The 20,116-nt window shown below is 28.1% G+C and overlaps 3 protein-coding genes across 11 annotated transcripts in view; 1 reads left to right on the top strand and 2 right to left on the bottom strand.

Moving 5' to 3' along the window:
• LOC124423161 (elongation of very long chain fatty acids protein 4-like) overlaps positions 1 to 7,207 on the bottom strand; it is an 18,102-nt gene extending 10,895 nt beyond the window's left edge. For 2 of the 3 annotated variants that reach the window (XM_046960623.1, XM_046960620.1), the window contains exon 1: positions 6,649 to 7,207. The gene's annotated coding sequence lies outside the window, so the exon portion shown is untranslated. Of the gene's footprint in view, positions 1 to 3,929; positions 4,063 to 6,648 lie in introns of those variants that run through there. The other variant, XM_046960619.1, reaches the window with a different exon arrangement.
• On the top strand, positions 4,208 to 15,708 carry LOC124423160 (glycine receptor subunit alphaZ1). 6 transcript variants are annotated; one of them, XM_046960616.1, is made up of 9 exons: positions 4,208 to 4,274; positions 4,501 to 4,544; positions 12,541 to 12,640; positions 12,740 to 12,894; positions 13,080 to 13,235; positions 13,304 to 13,444; positions 13,568 to 13,797; positions 14,890 to 15,030; positions 15,257 to 15,704. In XM_046960616.1, the coding sequence occupies exons 3-9, from the start codon at positions 12,630 to 12,632 to the stop codon at positions 15,512 to 15,514; spliced, it is 1,092 nt and encodes a 363-aa protein (XP_046816572.1). In that variant the 5' UTR covers positions 4,208 to 4,274; positions 4,501 to 4,544; positions 12,541 to 12,629; the 3' UTR covers positions 15,515 to 15,704. The 6 variants fall into 6 exon arrangements, with proteins under 6 accessions (XP_046816572.1, XP_046816571.1, XP_046816569.1 ...); XM_046960615.1 differs by lacking the exons at positions 4,208 to 4,274; positions 4,501 to 4,544 and adding exons at positions 4,799 to 5,353; positions 12,402 to 12,463 and having other exon boundaries at positions 15,257 to 15,705; XM_046960613.1 differs by lacking the exons at positions 4,208 to 4,274; positions 4,501 to 4,544 and adding exons at positions 8,891 to 12,237; positions 12,402 to 12,463 and having other exon boundaries at positions 15,257 to 15,708.
• Positions 14,942 to 20,116, bottom strand: LOC124423159 (periodic tryptophan protein 2 homolog). 2 transcript variants are annotated; one of them, XM_046960612.1, is made up of 16 exons: positions 19,992 to 20,116; positions 19,672 to 19,784; positions 19,413 to 19,507; positions 19,208 to 19,336; positions 18,825 to 19,095; positions 18,568 to 18,749; positions 18,248 to 18,485; positions 17,670 to 18,174; positions 17,247 to 17,584; positions 17,010 to 17,157; positions 16,744 to 16,921; positions 16,534 to 16,677; positions 16,362 to 16,436; positions 16,062 to 16,281; positions 15,832 to 15,984; positions 14,942 to 15,059 (listed from the first exon to the last, which is right to left on the bottom strand). In XM_046960612.1, the coding sequence occupies exons 1-15, from the start codon at positions 20,007 to 20,009 to the stop codon at positions 15,843 to 15,845; spliced, it is 2,796 nt and encodes a 931-aa protein (XP_046816568.1). In that variant the 5' UTR covers positions 20,010 to 20,116; the 3' UTR covers positions 14,942 to 15,059; positions 15,832 to 15,842. The 2 variants fall into 2 exon arrangements, with proteins under 2 accessions (XP_046816568.1, XP_046816566.1); XM_046960610.1 differs by lacking the exon at positions 14,942 to 15,059 and having other exon boundaries at positions 15,766 to 15,984.

Below are 20,116 nucleotides of genomic sequence, written 5' to 3'. Positions count from 1 at the left end.
GTTTCTTTCGATTTTATGTTCGCGAGTTTTAACGGTTCTATATTAGTATTATTATATTTTATATTTTCGTTAAAGGAAGAGAAAATAACATTGTACGAAGAAACATTATTGGAAATAATATAATGATATAATGATATAATAGCTGTATCAAGTGTCATAATATCGAAAGAATATAATATCATGATCTTCTAAAATCAATGAACACCATTAATAAATACATTATTGATCTATTAATTAATTTATGAATGGAATCTATCTCTATGGTATTTTTGAAGACTTATTAGAAAAATAAAAGGATACATGAACGATCGAATGTGTTTATATTTCGAAAGAGTGACTTTGCTTTGGGCTGGTTATGACAATCTCATGGGAGTTTGGAAAGTGTCACACTTTGCTTAAAGAGTACAAACGTGTCATCGTGATAATGAGGCATGTTGCATTTTTAGAATTCGATGGCAATCGAATATTATTATTAAATAATAAAAAGGAAAAAAAGAAAATCTTGTTTATATATTATTCGTTCGTAAGTAAAAAGAAAAAGAAAAAGAACAAAGAACAAAGAAAGAAACGAGAAAAGAGAAAGAAAGGAAAGTCTAATTTTTTGTGAAAAAATGAAAAAAAAAAAAAATAAATAAATAAAAGCATTGCTCTCGATATTACGTACCGTTTGATAGTTCTAGCAGTAAAATTGAGGTACTAAATTTATACGATGATATAAATCAAAGTTACACACAAACACACATACACACAGACGCGTATTATATATATATATATATATATATATATATATATATATATATAATACGAAAGAAAGAAAAGTGCTCCGGAAAATCGTATAAACTTTGTTGAATGTTTGGTATGTGAAAGATAATGATGGTCAAGGTTCTAAAACTTCATCATTATGCACTCGAAAACATCTTAAGGTCGTTTGAGAAGATGGACGGAAAACACCTGCATGAATAACGCATCCTTCTCTCTTAAAAGTAGAATGTATGTGTGTACCCTCCTGTCTTGACTCTTTTCAAATCGATGAGATGAGAAATGGCGACGCGTTGCGCGCGACCTCGTTTATCGTGTTAGAGTCGACGTTACACTCTCTATTTTCGTCAGGGATCCAGGTGACAGTAAGCTTTGACAGTAATTCAAGGAGGTAATTTAGTACACGGACTTTCTTGATTTGCTTTTTCTAACTTTTCTAATCTTTCGCCTTTTTCTTTTCTTTCTTTCTTTCTTTTTTTATTTGCTTCCTTTTTTCTCTTCGATCTTTTATAATGTTCTAATCTTCCTTTAATCTACTTCTAATTTTCTAATCTTTTATTTTTTTATTTTATTTTTTTTCCTTTGTTTTTTGTTCAATATTTATCTTTCCTTGTCTCTCATTTCTACTTGAAGTAAAGATAATAAACTATGAAATTTAACGTACTTCCCCGATAAGATTAAACGTAACTCCGATATCGTTCATTATAACGACTATGAACGTGCACGTTCATTTCGAAAAATGAACTTTCGATCATAACTTTGATTGTTTTGTCACTTCGTATTAACCAATTGCTATCTGTCAACTGTTTCTGCTGACTCATGAATCTATTCGATGGAGATGATTATGATCGCAAATACGGGACTGTGATTAGTCGTCGAATGATTCATGGTTAATGACTTCGCAATTAGTAGCCTATAAAATGTAATCAATGATACTCTTATGAATTCAATCATCCTTTTAGTATAAATGTATTAATGAAATATAAATTAGAAAAGAATTTTGTAATATTTATCATCGATTTTTTCGTCCTTATTTTCTCTTATCGTTTATTATCGAACTATTGCTGAAACACTTTGACGTCATCGGAAACGAATTGTTGCGAGATGTTAATTTAGTTAAAATTTAATGAAATAATATTTGGTTTGATCAAGTTAAACATTTACACAGTACCGGATAGTTTCCAAGAACTGAGCTCGCACCATTGAATAAATATTCAATTTTTTATGAGAATTATAAGACGTTCGGAAATATTTAAATAATTTTACTGAAAATTGGATACATATATTTATAAAACCTATCTCTTGGCCTATTCATCTGTTTTATTTTTTTATTTTTTTTCGAAACGATACGATAGAGAATCATGTTATATCAAAAAGAAAAAAAATGTACTGTGTAGTTGAGGAAGCTCGTAAACGTTCAAAGCCCATTTACCGTTTCTTGCATGAATGATTTCTACGAGCGAACATTTCCAAGAAAATATTTCAACAATTTTTACTCGGAAACAATAGATATTCGAAAAAACGTAACTTCATTGTATTTATCGAGTTGATATTTTAAACGTTTTAGCGCGAAAAGATTGAAGATTCAAATTTGAAATAAACTCAATTTTATTACGTGCTCCGCGCTCGATTCTTCGAATGTCCAAGCATGAAAAACTTAAGAATACAAATTTTGAATGAATTTGTTTTTATTGCGAATTTTACGTTTATTATTTAAATTTTTTCAACGAAAAAAAGGAAGATCAAAGATTCATCAAATTTGAAATGAGCTTTACGTATTTTGTGTTAGATGTTTTAAAGATTCTAAAAAGAAATTCATAGGAAACTTTTGGAAAATTTGAAATAATTTCAATTAGAATGAATGTCAATAGATATTTAAATAATTGAGATGAGTGAAACAGCTTTTTCAAAGTACATGTTAACGATATCCATTAGGTATATACTTCATGGTAGGATGAAACGAAAGAAAAAGTTACTCGATAGAGAGTAGTCTGTACTGCCTTTCTCTCAACAAATCTCTCAGATCGATAAACCAGATATATAGTCATTTCGATCATAGATACATTTTTATTGGTGACATGTGATTTTATCGAAAAAGAAAAAAAGCAATAAATATTACATAAAATGAAAATATGAAAATAAATAATAATCATATTGATTAATAATCGAAAGATAAATTACTTATCATTTTGAAATCTCATTAAAGAGAATAAAAATTCATGAATTAAATTATGATGAATCTTCGAATAAGATAATATCATGGGTACTCTTTTAAACGTTCTCGCGAATATATATTAGTGGATAATGATTTTATTTCGCTAAGAATAAAATCCTAAAGATAGTAACAGTAATTTTCATGAAGTATCAAAGCGAACGAGTTCATTAATTTTCTATGTACTAGAAAATATAATAAAATATATCGATCGTATATAATCTAATAAAATTGTAATCAATGACGATTAACAAGTAACATAAAAAAAAATTAATCTTATCTATTTTCTGGTATGCAAAGCTGATCCACGAATGGAAACGAGTTGTTTTCAGCGAAAGAGAATAGAAACTGGTGATCACTCGACGATCGGTTTCACCGTTCTCAACCAACATCCTCTTCGGTATCTAGTGGTTATTAAGTTTCGCTTTCCATAAAGAGAGATAAACTACACAGACGTTAATACTATCGAGTTATAACAGCGAATATATATGCGAATAATCAAACAGAAATCTTCTTACGATCATTCTACGAGAATCGTTTTTTTTTTTTTTTCTTTTTCTTTTCCCTAATGAGAAAACAAGAATTACGGATAATAAAATGAACAGTAGGCAGTGCGAATAATAGAAATTTTATTTTAGCTAACCGATAAGATAATCGATCGTTTGGAAGTTACAACGGCGATAATGAACAGATGAAAAAATAAATTAGCTCCTAAGAATGATGTTTAACGTTCTTCGTTAAGTATCAATAATTAATATATAAGTATTATGATATAAGTTTGACGTTATGGATAAATACCACGCATGATTTTGATTGGATTACTTTAAACTTCTCTCTCTCTCTCTCTCTCTCTCTCTCTCTCTCTCTCTCTCTCTCTCTCTCTCTCTTTCGTTTCTCTCTTCTTTCCTTTACAAAACAACCTGTGACCTTTTTAATGACGCTTCAAAAATTCACGTACCGCTGATCCTATAGCTGACGTCAGATCTCGTCTTACGATGATTATTATGATGATGAGCAGTAGTGGTGGTAATAACGATGGTGGTGGCGGCGATAGTGGTGGTGGCAGTAATGGTGGTGGTAATAGTCGTGGTAATGGTGTCTCTGTAATGAACCAAAGGATACTCCACGCTTTCGAGGTCAATGTCTAGGCCTGGGATATGCTCGCCCACGAATCACAACTCGAGTGCTCAGCAAAGATTCACACCTTTCCTCGATAACAACTTTCTTTGATCGAATGATTTCTTCTTTCTTTCTTTCCTTCCGTTTTGTGTCGTTTTCGCCAATCAGAAAGAAAAACGTTACTGTAAGAGTGTTATTTTTCTTTTTTCTCTTTTTTTTTTTTCAATCGGTGTCTATTTCAATATATTTTTTTTTTCCTTTCTTGTTAGTACAATATAACTAATATAAATACAATTTAATGCTAATATATATATATATATATATATATATATATATATATATATATATGTGTGTGTGTGTATATGTATGCGCTACAAATTGCTATACATTAAAAACGTATCTGCTGACAGTGTCAGTTTTTTTTATAAGCACTTCAATGTTTCTCAACTTTCTTGTAAGTATAATAATAACCTTTTCTAAGATATAATATATAACGGAATATTTTTAATGTAAACATTTAAAAAATTTTACAATTAAATAATTATAAATGACAAAAAATTCCACTGTGACATTGTATTATAAATTGTTAATATATATATATATATATATATATATATATATATATATATATATATATATATCTTTGCTGATTACAATTTCAAAACAACATTTCTCTAATTAAAATGATTTTAAAAATATAATACTTACATGTGCAGATAGGCGCGCGTCGTGCGTGATCGTTAAAAATATGACAAAAGTAATTCTATCCGTGAAAAATGAAATGTTACGATCATGCAATTTCGAAAATTCTTCCTTGTCATGTGCCCTTTTGAAAAATATTGATAAAAGTTCCAAACGGTATTTGACGATCTAACGATTTTACAATTCTCAAATTAAGTCGTGAGTTCTATACGATAACCGCGAATTATCACCTCCGATTTGTTACGAGTACGTTAAAGAGAAATGACATCATTTATTACCTTTGTTGTTTATTATCGTTTGTTTTAACTCGTGAATATCTCCTTACACGGAGAAGATTTCTCTTGGATTAAGACCACTTTGACTAATATATCCGGTGTGTCTATGTTTGTATATATAGCTTGAAAGAAGAAGCAAGCGAAAGTGGAATCTCTCGGGTAGAACGAGAATATTGAGGTTGCTTATAATGGAGCTTTCATACTTCTACGAAACGATATTGATCGATGTATGAGTTTTAATTGAAAGATTTATTACGAAAACACAATAACGTGAAATCCTCAATAAGTAAATATACATCAATCTGTTTATACGATTTTTATTAATTGATTCACCTGTTATATTCAAAAGTAAAATTTGTAAAGATTCGTAAAGATTTGTAAAGATTTCTTCATTTCTTTTGTTTCTTTTTTTTTCCCTCTCTCTTTTTTCTTTTTTTTAACGCTCGACACGTGCACTGATACGAATAAATATTTTTACGGATGTTTATTACGTTATTCAATTTTATTCAACAAATTAAATTCTATGAAATGAAGACTAACACTCAATTTTGTAAGTTTTATTTAAAACTTTTTCAAGATTTCTTAAATGAATAACGTTTAAATGAAGAAAAGTATACCTTTTAATAAAAGTCTAATGTAAACAACGATATGACAATATTTACAAAAGCATTAGTTCTTTCTGTATAAAGGAACAAATTTTTTTTATCTAGAAAGAAAAAAAAATGGAAAGATATTAAATGAATTTATTGATTTCTACGAAACTTAAATGGATAATTTTCTTTTGCCGTTATTAAACTTGTGATTACTTTAATGAAAAAAAAAAAAAAAAAAAAAAAAAAAAAAAAAAAAAAAAAAAAAGAAAAGTAGAAAAAAGAGAAAAGATAGAAAAAAAAAGGAAAAGAGAAAAAATCAATTCCTTTCATTTGTTTTTGATCCGATCAACGAAGACAAACAGAGAGCAACTCAATCGCGTCATGAAACGTGAAGGAGTTAAAATATCCTAGAAGAAGAACTTGATGATGTGAATTTACTTTCGTGTCTCATCCGTTTCATTATCGACCCAGCGTAGATTCAAAGCAACGCTCACGAGAAAGCATCTACGTATAAGATACACAAATGTTGATAATATCCGGGTGAAAGTTATAGAGGGAGAAAAAAGGATAGAGTGGTGGTAGAGAAAGAAAAAGAGAAAGAAAGAAAGAGAAAGAGAGAGAGAGAGAGATAATTGTAGGAGAGATACTTACAAACAAAAAAAGGACTTTAAATCACACACGTAACTTTTTATTGTGCATAATTTTCTTTCAGAAAAAAAAAATGCCATATATTTTTTCGAGCACCCTTCTTATTACTCCAAACGTTCCAAGAACTTAATTAAAACGCATCTACAGTACACATCTGTCTTACCAACACGTTTTTCTTGGCCACGTGAAATTATCGATAACGAGGATGTCTTATTATATAAGATAAGTTTTCGAATTAATATTAATATCATCGAATTTCTAAAATATAAAAGAGAAACCAAAAAAGATAAACAAACAAACGAAAGAAAAAAAAAATCGACGAAATCATGATGATACTTACATGCAAACGCACTATCGAAACTCCGAGTTTTCAAGGAATACCGATCATATAAATTCCATTAACTCACGTAGATGTCTTGATTGTTCACACGCAAAATAAATGAACGATATTTTTCAATCGAATTCGAGCAACACTCCACAGTCATGATTGTGTTTCCTTATCTCGCTCGTATTTATTTAATTAATTTAAATCAGTTGACACTGGTTGGAGTTTAGACACTTGTTTTTTTAAAATGTAAAAGTCATTAAAACATATCAAACGATCCGTCATCAAATTTCTTTCCTTCGTTTTTATTTTCGCTTTTCTTACGAACTTTTCTCGATGTGAATGACCAGGACAACCGCCTCGAGAAACAAGAAGAAAAAAAAAAAAGCACGAGACTTCTTGACAACGAAAAGTCAAAATCGTTGATTGGAAAGAAAAAAAAAATATTTCCCGAACTATTTGCCGATAAATTGTTATAATTTAAGAAGGTAACGTTTCATTTCCATGACACCAATTAAAAAACAAGACGGAGCTAACGTTTCTTCGGTTTTCCCGACGAACTGCGAGGGTGGCGGGCGCCGGCTAGCCGCCATCATAGAAATCAATACGACCCTCGAGGGGTGTCTCTTGCAGCTCTATCATCGAATTCGATCGTGTAACGTTACCCTGTTAACCTGTTAACTCGAGATTTTCAATCGGTAAACGTAAATCTATGAATTTTATTATATTTTTATTTCAATTATTATTATTAAATAATTTCCAAATTATTTCATATCAATTATTTCGTATTATTATTATTTTTATTAAGAATAAAATGCTACGAATGAAAAAAAAAAGAACATAGAGTCTCGATAAATTCATTTCGATAAATTAATAGATTGTAAACAAAAAATTAAAAAATTGAAAGAATATAAGTAATGCTTTTTATAATAGGAGTGACAAATAATAGTTTTTTTTTTATCACGAAAAAAATTTTCATGACTACTCGTTTATAGTCTCTATTAACAGGTTAAAGAGAGATATGAAAAGAGGACACGTTGTAAGTTCGTTGATCTTCTTTTCGTTTTCATGAATGAACACAGAAATGCACCTGAGTGTACTCGAGAGTTCACGGTTCGTCGAACATTAGACACGACGAAAATGAAAATTTACGAGAAGAAATCTGCACTCTTAATCGTGTATACATACAGGACTTTCCACGTTTTAACGATTGATTTTCAAATTTTCAAGATTTAATTTAATATTTTATACATTGATACGTGAAACGAGGAAGAATAATTTTTATAATTTTTATTGATCGTTTCCTTCTTACGTCATTTCCGATATTGAACGTTTATTTTTTCTATCCTTTTTTCCTCATTTCGTTGTTAAACCAATCCACATGTTCCTTATTACAAAAAAAAAAAAAAAAATAAACAAAAAACAAAAAAGAGAAATAAGAAGAAAAAAGAGTTATTATTCGTTCATTATCGTGAAAGTCATTGTTTAATGCATGCTTTCCTTTCCAAGAGTAAAGTCATAATCGTTACACTTTACAATGTTTTGAAAAAAAAAAGGATAAGGAGTACGTGTGTTTTTGAGTGTTTCTCTTTTCGATTTATATTACTGTGAAAACGTTTTAAGAAAAAAAATTTCATTTCAGTATCGATAAGAAAAGTAAGGAAAGAGGAAATATAATTGTCCACGATGAAACGTCATTAACAAACGTCATATGACTTTATTGTTGAGTGAAAATATTGTATTTAGATATACGATTTAAACGTGGATGATGTTCGTTCGATGGGCAATTCATGCGAATACGCATGCGTGCGCATGTGCGTTTTCTCTCTCCTATATATTTTAAATATTTAAAATAAATCACAATCAAAGTATATAACAACCGACATGATTACTTAAGTAAAAGAAGTATATATATATATATATATATATATATATATATATATATATATATATATGCATATCGTTAGTCTTTAGTTTAGGGATTTGTTTTTTTTTCTTACTTGAATCACAAAGTCATTTAATTTGTTCTCTATAAAATATTTATATTGAATAACTTTATGTCAAAATAAATTAAATATTACATAATATTTAAACGTTAATTTTATGATCGATAAAATATTATGTAGAAAAAACTTATAAAACACATTTATTTATATTATACGTGTCATAATCAGATTATGTTAATTTTTTTTTTTCTTTTTCTTTTTCTTTTTTTTTATAATTACATTGAAGAAAACATTACAAAGATAAATTTTTAAATATATATTATACAAAGTGTTCGAAAAAAAAATCATTCCGTTCGATTAGAATAATTTTTCATCTAAAGACATTGTATAGCTATAGCATTTCCATTAGGACGACCATATTATAATAAAATACCATTTATTTCTTCATTAAAATAATACACCGACATTTTCAGGATGTTACCTTGTAATTGTTTACTCATCATCAAATCGCAATCGTGACAAGACGTTTATATCTCAGAAATGATTGATCTTTTTACCCTTTTAAGTTTATATTAAACCTTTATATATTTTCTTTTTATTCACAATCATTATAATTTACCCTATTTCTATAGATATAAATTATAATTTGTACTTTATATTATTGATAACATAATTAAATTTAATGACTTAATGATCAATAAAGTTTCAAGAATGATCAGGCACTTGCTCGGATAATTAATTTTTTGATTATATTCATTTAAAGGGTTAAATATCAAATATACATACTCATCGTGATTTCTAAATCGACGTTTTGCATTCTTAACTTCATTTGTTGAATAGAATGCTCTCTTGTGTGAGAGACCTATGTAAATGGGGCAATACATGAGAAGAAAATCATCGGGCGAGTGAACTTTCTACACCAAGCTCCGTAACATTCCAACGAACGGAACACTATTTATGTATCCCTCTCCTATAACTATTTCGACGAGAACATTGATAATCATGAATGATTATGGCGTCTATTTCACAATATGTTTATCATATTGTTCTTCGAGAAACGATGTCCTAGTTGTTAGAAAAAAAAATCAAACGAATTCAAAATAACAGTATATTTATGAAACATAAATCAAGAAAAAAAGAAAAAGAAAGGAAAGAATTAATGACTTTAAAAAATTGTAAATTTTGAATCTCTGAATATTATTCAACCATTCGATTGATCATCAAGAATATCAACGATTAGAAATGAAAAGAAAAAAATTATATAAATGATAAAAAAAGAAAACTTATTTGTTGATTATTAAAGATCGTTTGCATTAAAATTAATTTTTATGATATTAATGTCGAATAATCTATTTCAGAAATTCATAAGGTGAACTCGATGGAATATATCCTGGTCGTTGCCAATACGTTAATGCCACGTAGAAACTTTAAGTAGTAGACCTTATAAAATAGCTCCAGGCAAGATACAGAAGAATCAATATGGCCGATGGATCGTGAGAAAGGCGATCGTTTTGGATCCTTTAAAAGTTTCACCAAGAAATAAATTCTTATTTTTCATCTGAACGGATATTATAACGGAATTTTGATTTCGGTTGACTTCGGGCATCTGTCCGTGAAGTTTTGCAAGGGATAAGAGAAAACAACAAATAAAGAAAGAGAATAATAAAAATATAGAGGACTCATCGAGGTCATCGATTGAGGTCGACTTTTAAAGGCACGTGATGTCTAAGCCCAGTATAGTAGAAATATGTACCATTGTCTTTTCTTGGATTCTATCAATGAGAGCGATAAGAAAACTCGATTCTAATCACCGACAAATTGTTTTTTTAATCAGATTTAGTAATATGTAATTTATCATTTGTCAACATTGAAAATTATGATTAACAATTATAAAATATTTTATTATAATGTTGAAATTAATGAGAAATTAAAAAGGATAAGTAATAATGATACATTAGAAATTATTATTTATTATTAAGAAAAAAGAAGATAACAAATGAAATATTATATGGAAAAAAATTTTCGATCGATGGAATTATTGAAACAAAAGTTTTCGATAATGGCTCGAACAATAATCTCAATGAATCTATTAAGTGCATCACAAAAATGTCAATTTTAACTTACATCTGATAAAAATTGATTAGTGTATTCAATGCTGAAGAAAATTTTTAATTTACAATACAAAATAAAAAGAGATGGCGCCACTTCAGCATAACTTAAACGATATGAAAAGAAGAATAATTCATACAGTTAAAGCATCATCAGTTATCTGATAAAGAAGTACAATGTAACAAGTAGCGTATCTAATCGTAAACGATGTTCTCGTACAACGAGATAACAAAAAATTCCATGCAATTCTTTAAAAATATGAAACGTGTTACTTTAAAACGAATTAATGAGAAGTGGCCACAGAACGTTTTTAATCGTACCGTTAGAAATCGATTAATCCATTAAATGTTTCTTCGCGAAAGAACATAAAAAGAGACGGTCATTGTGGTGTAAAAAATATGTAAAATGAACAATGGAGAATTGGTTGAAAATAATTTTGAGCGACGAGTCATATTGACTATAGATGACGGAAGAATGTTTGTTTGGCAAAAATTTGATGAAATTTTGCAAAGAATGTTCAAATTTAAGAGAAAAAGATAAAATATCCAAATATTTTGAGATTCAGAATATTTTTTCTTCTTTTTTAAAATAATGACAGCTGCCATCGTCAGAGTAAAGTAATAAAAGATATTTTACAATAGAATAGTGTAAAAACAATGGCCTGCGAACAGCCACGATACCTGATTCTAAACTTATGAAGAAAATTTAAGAAATTAGTTCATTGAAAAAAGCCAAAGAATATAGATGAAGTTTGAGAAACCATAAGATTATCGTAGAAAAAAATTTCATTCGCGGATTCACGGAAAAATTTTATATTTTTTAATAATTTCTTTAATAATTTCTTTTATCAAAGATCAGGTATCAAAGGCATCATATGGACACGAAAAAATATAATAAAATATTAATATGACGTTATTTCTTCAAAAATGTCAATATCAATAAATTTAATCAAAAATTTTGTTTCATACAATTTATTTTTTTTACTTGAATAATAAATAATAATTTTTAATATACCATTATTGCTTATATAACTAAATGTCATTTACTTTCAACAACATTAGTTACAAACATAAAATAGTATTTTATAACTATAAAACATAAACAGTTTTTAGTCGATTTCATATTACTGAGAATGAGGACTGATGGAAAACTTTTTGTCAGATTTGTAAATATTGTCAGGATTATAATAATACAATACGTGCGTCTATTCGCCATATTGCCAACCCCTGATCAATGGATCTTCTTTTGTATCTTACATTTCTTTTTCTTTTTTTTTTTCTACTTTTTACTATCAACTCAAGAATAGGATCTGTCTCTTACATAATGCAACAAAATAATTGCTACGTCGAAGTGTACAACTATATCTGCAATTAAAATAGATTGCATATAAGTGACCTGTTAATAGATTAATTGGGACTCCTTTCAAGTTGACTCGAAATGTCGATCGAAAAACATTGACAGTTCTCTAAACTTCTAAGATGAAGAGCACGATTCTAATAGTTTTTCTTCACTCTTGTTTGAGCCCCTTCCCAGAAGTATTTTCCGCTAAGTAATCTTTTCAATCTTATTTTCTTTACTTTTTCTTTTTTTTTTCGGAATAATTATTTCTCTCGAAATCATTTGATTTTTCTGATAGAGAGGGAGAGAGAAAGAGAGCGAGAGAGAGAGAGAGAGAGAGAGAGATTTTGTTTGATCTAATTTCAGTATTTTTAGAGGAAGTGTCAAAAATCGTACCATGAAGCCAAGAGTCGTATTGCCAAATAATTACGTGAAAGGTTTATAATATATAATTAAAATCGATTATCATCTTAAAATTCGATCAGAGATATTTGTTTTATTTATTTTATTAAAGAGATTCGACCGCCATCAAAGAAGGGTTTCCCAGTGACAGTTGACTTCAGTATTTTTGTCGTGGACATCAATTCCATTAACGTCGAGGATATGGACTTTAGGTGAGCCATTAAATTTACATGAGTTGACAAACTCAAATAATCCTTTTAGATTAATTTGATGTTATCATTCTGAACAATGATTTATTTTTCATTTTGTAGAGTCGATATGTTCGTTCGTCAAAGCTGGACCGAGTCACGACTTTATATGCTCGATGATATCTTCGAGGAAGGAGACGATTATGTTATTTTTCCATCAGAATTCTACGATAATCTTTGGCAGCCTGATCCTTATTTTCTAAATTCAAAAGTCTCCGGTAATTATATCATCAGCTTGCTTTGCTAATTTATATATTTATGTCATTGCCGATTGACGCTTCGATCAAATTAGCAGTTCGCGTATAGTACCTGTTTCGAGATATCGTCTTCCATTTGCCATTATTGCTCGCTCAAGTGATTCCTACACTGTGACAAGTGTTAATGCGGCACTAATGTCTCGCAGAGATCGCTACCTTAAACCACAAATTCTCATCGGTCACACTCTACAGAAATAAAACCGTCCGATATTCCGCGCGAATGCACGCAATTATAGCATGCCAAATGGAATTTCAACTTTATCCTATGGATATACAAGTTTGTCCGATTTACGTGGAAAGTTGTAAGTAAAATACCAATGAACTTATTAAATATTTTATCTCGAACATTATCGAAGAATTATCTTTGCAGTTTCTTATAATAGTCAAAAGTTACGATTGAGATGGGACGATAGCGGTGTAACAGTGAATCCTGAATTAAAATTGTTACAATATAATATAGGAAAACCAGTTGTCTTCGAAGAGACTACCCATTACATGATGGAAAAGAATGGTAAGTTATTTTAGTTTTTTTCTAAAAATAATTTCGACCATAGGCTAGATTTGGAATTCAATACGAATAGAAAAAAAAAAAAAAAGAAAATGCATTGCATAGAATTAATCGAATATCGTACAGGAAATTTCTCAAGGTTGGTGGTTTTGTTCCGATTTGAGAGACAAATAGGACATCATTTAATACAAACGTTTGCTCCATCGACATTAGTCGTAATGTTTTCCTGGTTCAGCTTTTGGTTGGATTTAGATGCGATACCAGGACGTGTCGCTCTTTTAGTAACGAGTATGCTTACTTTGGTGACGATGTTTACTGGCTTGAAAAGTGACATACCTCCGGTTGCCTATGTGAAAGTGAGTACTTGCATGAAAAGGATTCTATTCAAAAACTATATGTTTTCACCTCCAATTAATTTTGTTGAAAGTTTGCATATTCCTAGATTCATATATAGGTCATTGATTCCCAGCTCTTACTTTTTTTTTGGCCTTGAAAAAATAGAAAAGTTCGATGTACACATATTTAGCAAAATTTTTTAGAGACTATAACTTTTAACTGAAAAAAAAAAAAAAAATTATCGACCTGATTCTTGTGGCAAAAAGATCATAATAAATTTAAGCTTTCGAATGATACATCACTTTTCATTTTTACAATTTTTTTAAGTTAACTTTCTTTTCACACATTTTTCTTTTTTTTCTTTTTTTTTTCAGTTTTCATAACTCAGTGAAAAATTCAGGAAAATTGTAATATCTAAAAAAATTATCTTCAAATTTTAACAAAAAACTCTGTAGAAGATAACTTTATCAATTTTAAATAATATAGATTATATCTTCGGGAAACTTTTCGTTTCAAAGTTATAAAATAAAATTCAATTCCACAATCATGCTGTAGATATAATATTCGAATAAAATAAATGTTTCCTTTACATTATTAATGTTTAATGAAGAACAAGATCCACGTTATTAGACTGTTTTAAAAAATTCTGATAGTTCTTTCATCAACGATTATCAATATTTGTAAGAAACGAAAATTGATTGAGTATCAAACAAAGATGAATAGTAAAAAATATCAATAATTCACTGAAAAGATTTTAATACTTTTAAAAAGTTATATCTTCCGAATGTGTTCTTTAAACTGTTTAAAAATTTTTTTTAATTATTAGTGCAACCAAAAACGGATATCTTAAATAAATATACAAATTAAACAATGATTCAAAAGTAACTTCAATATTATTAAACAAACTTCCGGCTTAAAAACTTTAACATAATTTGCATTATAAATTCGACAGATCGTCGAACGTGTAAAGCTCTTCTATAGAAACTTCCAACAAGATTAATTGTGATGATAAATATATGATTTTTTAATTGAGTTATATTTTTTAATCATTTTCGAGAATGAACGATGTTGATATCTCATTTAATAAAATAAACTATATTATAAATTTCTAGGCACTTGATCTTTGGATGGCTGGTTGCATGATGTTCGTATTTGCTGCTTTGGGAGAATTTGTAATAGTCAAAGTGCTTGATTTACGTTATCAATATGTAAACGATATACAATCGTCAATTGTACCTCGAAGCTTTCAAACGGTTTGTATACGATATTGTTCTTCTATTTTCTATAGAATTAAAAATATATGATTTAACATATCACGCATTAAGTTTGTATTATCGTTATTTTACTGTATACATATATATACATATATATATATATATATATATATATATATATATATACATACATATATATATATATATATATATATATATGTATATAATATTATTATCAAGGTGTTATTTATTTGTTATTATTCAGCGATTAGTTATGACGGACAAAAGTCAAAATTCTGAATTCTGGGATTATGATACCATATATACAATAAAATCAAAGAACAATCGAGCAGGCAGCAAACATCTTCTACAAACATGGCTTGATCTTGAAACATCATCTCTATTTCCTTATCGAACACGATCACAACAAATAGATCGTTATAGCAGAATTGGATTTCCTATTCTTTTTCTTTTATTCATCGTTTTATATTGGCCTATACTTTTGCTAAAGAAAGCAGCATAATAAATTTATTTAATGTAATGTCAATCAACTCTTTTCAGTATTAATTGACTTTGTTTTGGTGCACTTAGCATATGTCCACGTTGTTATAAATGCAATCTGTATAAACATATCTCTATGTAAATTTTTGATTATTATATATACTCTAATGATATAATCTAGACATAATGTTGTCTACATAAAGCTTAATTTTGTTAAATAAAATATATATTAAGAAACATTAAAAGTATTTAATACAAAAAAAAAAATATATATATATATATATATATGTTTTTACTTCACATATAAATTTTTTATATACACATTTAAAATTATTATACTCGTATTATTATCAATCAGTATCCATTTCCATTATAAATGAAGTATCGGATGATCCGCTAATCGTAGCTACACTATCATTTAATTTAGATTTAGCAGCCTTTATTTCTCCCATTCTTTTTATATAACTTATTGTATATTGATTAAAATCACATCTGCAATAACAAATTATTATAGCGATATTTTTGTATTGTTAAGATTATATATTATTAAAAAATTTAATTCAACTTACATCGAACTCAAGTCGTCGTACTTTCTCTGCATATTTTTCTGTAACATTAATAGTAACGGGATTTGAAATGTTGTATTCATTTTGTGTCCATGATTATTTAATATCACTTCTATCCATAAAAGATAAAAATGTATATGCTTTGCTGATTCTAATTCGACCGCTATAAATTTCAATGTCTTCTCTAGATAAATATCGGCTAAATTTCGTACGATCAGTTCAACTAAAATATTAAATATGTATAAAGTGTGTGATAATAAATTTTTATTTCATATATTATAAATTGATATAAAATAGTCTTACTATTTGTATATGGAATAGTTTCAATGACTTGTCTTATTAAAGATTTTTCATTCAGTTTCAAGGCCATCATTAACGCTGAAAAATAAAAAGAATATATTAATTATCTTAATTAGCATTATAATGACTAATGTGTGTTACGTATGTTGCGTATGTTGCATTTAATAATACAAACCTTGTGTGTATTCCACTTTAGCAAGTGTTTCTTTTATAGTATCAGGAGTGATCTTAAGATCAAGTTGAAATGGGTCAAATATAAAATCAACATCTAATGAATATATTAGCAAGCCTTCAGTTGTTGCTGCTGCCCACGCTTGTCCTAAATAATATATTTTAATAACATGAATTTAAACATATGTTATATTGTATTTAATGTTAAATTTACCTGTTGGAGAAAATTGTAAACTAAATACTCTCACTTCTGGTTTCATACTTCTACTAGCCATATCACCACTTTTAACACCTGGTAAACGTAATGTTACGTTACCATCTTCATTTTCTTCACGTTCTTCGACCAAAGCTATATTTCCAAATTCAGTCATTTTTCGTCTATTTATAAAATCCTATTTAAAGGGGGCAAAAAAAAAAAGATTCTTCGACTAAAAAATATTATATTAAAAACTTAATTAAATAATTCAAAATAATACATACATCTACTGCATCCAAAGATCTATTTTGTGTAACTTCAAATTTTTTTAAGAGTATTGCTTCTTTAACATTATAAATGCATACGTTTTTAGATTGTCCACCAGCTAATATGCACGAACCATCAGCAGAATAGCACAAAGAAGTAAACGCTCTAAAATATATATCATTTGTAATATAGTATTTAAATTCATAATTATAGGAATGATTTAAATCGTATTATAACAAAACATATTTATATACTTGGCTTGTAAAGTTTTCTTTGCTGTAATCATATCTATCTCGGATCTACCACTACCTAAATCATTTCTACCTTCAATACTGCCCGTTTGCATTGCAGTTTTACAATGGAAAAATGAAATTTGTCCATCTAAAGTAGATACTGCAACTTCTTCGCCATCAGGTTTATAAGTAACATATAAACCATCAGCAGTTAATTGTATTGTCTCATGCATAGAACCATTTTCAATAGCATTCCATATTTTTAATGTTTTATCCCAGGAGACTGATACCAATTCTGTACTGGCAGGGCTTGGATTAAAAGCTAAACTTACAACGGGTCCTTCGTGACCACCTAATATCTGAAAAAGAAAATTAATATAATAGAGGAGTCTTATAATAGTCAAGATTTTTAGTAGATAATTTTTTTTTTTTAATTAGACATACCTCTAATAAAGTACCTAGTTTAATACTCCACAAGTAAATATAAAAGAAGTCTTGACCACCTGCTACAACGAACTCATCACTTGAGTCTATTGCCACACAACTAAATTGAACTGGTCGTGGAGATGTCAAAGTTTTAAAATTTCTATATCTAGTTAAATCATATGCTCTAACAGTTCCATCGAGCGAGGAAGAAATAATAAATCTGCGATTGTGACTGAACAAAACTCCTGAAATCGCAGATGAATGTTCTTGAAATGTAACTGAACAAAATCCACTCATTGTATTCCATAGCTTTACTTTTCCATCATCACCACCAGTAACAATATATTGTCCATCCGGGCTATATGCCAAACAATTTATATTGTTACTATGTCCTTGTTGTTTCATAGCATACGTTTCACTCTGCCATTCCCAGACCAATAATTGACCCATATGAGAACATCCTAAAGCTATCCAGTCTCCAGTAGAGTTCAATGCTATAGAAGAAATTCCTTGCGCAGAAATACTGTTAAAATAAAAGAGATAAAATAAAGAAATTGTATAATACGATATTATTTGTTTGCATTTTCAGAACATACTTTAAAGAATGAATCATGTTAACCTCAGGCATTTCATATAAACAAAAGGAACCATTATTAAATCCTACTACTAAAATATGAGTATCTTTGTGATATGTAGCTGCTGTTAATACTGCATCTTTGGTTTGTTTTCGTATTTCATTTATTAAGTAATGCCGTGCAATTTTTTTATAACGTAATTTTTTAACCTTTGAATCCATTTCTGTATTCTCTTCTTCATTCTGTTCAGATGTAAGTTCTAAAATATTAAATTTATTGAAATTTTTAATTAACTAAATATACTAAAGCTTTATGTAAAATTTATGAAAATTTTATATTACGTAATTGGACTAATTTTCGCTCTAAGTTATTTCGTTGTTTTTCAGTTTTCTCTATTGCTTTATCTAGGTCTATATCATCTTCATCATCACTATCAGTTTTTCTATCCTTTTTAGTTGGTGGTTCCCATTCTACTAGATCATCTGGATCAATGGTACATTCCCAAACACATAATTGTCCATTTCTGTTCATAAGTTTTTTTGAAGTTTTTAAAATAATTCATAAAAATATTGATAAATGTATATAATTTACCCTATACCTGCTAATGGTCGATATATCATAACTATTTTTTTCGAAAAAACATGCTATTATCATATCAGAATGACAACCAAGTGTAATGAATTTAAAGTTTTCCCATTTCTGTAAACTGTACAATTTTGTAGTGGCATCTTTCGAACCAATTGCCAAAAGTTTTGAATCAAATGACCAATCTATGAATGTTGTTTCATCGACAGCTCCATGAAATATCCGTTCCATTATAAATGGATTATATTCTCCCGATTGTAGACCAGGTGCATTGAAAATGAAAACTGAAAAGGTTATAAATAGAAATGTACAAATAATTTATTTATAACTAAGAGGTATACTTTATATAAATTATAAACAAAAAAAAATGGATATTTTCTTTTTCTATGTAATTACCATTATTTTCTTTACAAACTGCAAAGTGTTTTCCATCTGGAGAAAATTTAACACTTCTGATACGACGTTTAAATCTGTATTTATGTATAATCATTTTACTTATCATACTGATTATATGAGCGTCTCCCACTACAAATAATTTTTCATTTAATTATAACCTCATCATATCATTTATTAATAACAAACTTATTTTTATATGTTATACCTTCATTAATCGCAATTAACAAATATCCATCTGGAGATATGTCTATAGCAGTATAATTATATTTACTTTCTATGGGAAGAGTCAAGGATTTATTGCTGTAATAAAACAATTATAATTTTAATAAATCTTAAAAATTAATTTCATAACTTAATTAAAACTCAAAAATTAATTTTATAACAATATTATTAATTTATATGATTAACATATTATTATTATTATTATTATTATTATTATGAACTATTATTATTAAAGTACTTACTTTTTTAAATCAAATATTGAGATTTTGTTACCCACAGGACTAATAACAGATGATCCATCAGGAGAAAATATCAAATCTCCCTTGCGATAGACCGTACCAAGTATATTACTGAACTATAAAAACAAAGAATATCTTATATAAACTTTATATCAACTAATAAATTATCGTATTATTAATATTATCAATATTTATCGAAATGGATGTAGTAAAATAAACAAATGAAAATAGGTTAGGAGAAACTATCTGTTATATAAAATTAATATTTTATCCATGTATATATTTAATAATAATAAAGTTTTAAAATTAATATCATGTTATACCTTATAAGCGAACTTCATTGTTTTTTTCACAAGTTAATATAAAATATAATAAAAAGACTTTGCGGAGCACGTTTATTATGACGTTTAAATTGGTTACATATATGCAACATAGGCGTACTCTACTA

Source organism: Vespa crabro, chromosome 3 (assembly GCF_910589235.1).
Source record: "Vespa crabro chromosome 3, iyVesCrab1.2, whole genome shotgun sequence".
Classification (NCBI taxonomy): domain Eukaryota; kingdom Metazoa; phylum Arthropoda; class Insecta; order Hymenoptera; family Vespidae; genus Vespa; species Vespa crabro.
This window is presented reverse-complemented; position numbering and strand designations above follow the sequence as displayed.

Bases quoted from the DNA above. Each gene is read 5' to 3' on its own strand.
- LOC124423160 (XM_046960613.1), top strand. From the start codon at position 12,167: ATGAAGAGCACGATTCTAATAGTTTTTCTTCACTCTTGTTTGAGCCCC. The intron at 13,236-13,303 runs GTAAGTAAAATA...TTATCTTTGCAG, and splicing joins TCCGATTTACGTGGAAAGTT to TTTCTTATAATAGTCAAAAG. The intron at 13,798-14,889 runs GTGAGTACTTGC...ATAAATTTCTAG, and splicing joins CTCCGGTTGCCTATGTGAAA to GCACTTGATCTTTGGATGGC.
- LOC124423159 (XM_046960612.1), bottom strand. The intron at 17,585-17,669 runs GTATGTCTAATT...TTTCTTTTTCAG, and splicing joins AACTAGGTACTTTATTAGAG to ATATTAGGTGGTCACGAAGG. The intron at 16,437-16,533 runs GTTTGTATTATT...TTTATTTTTCAG, and splicing joins TAAAGTGGAATACACACAAG to CGTTAATGATGGCCTTGAAA.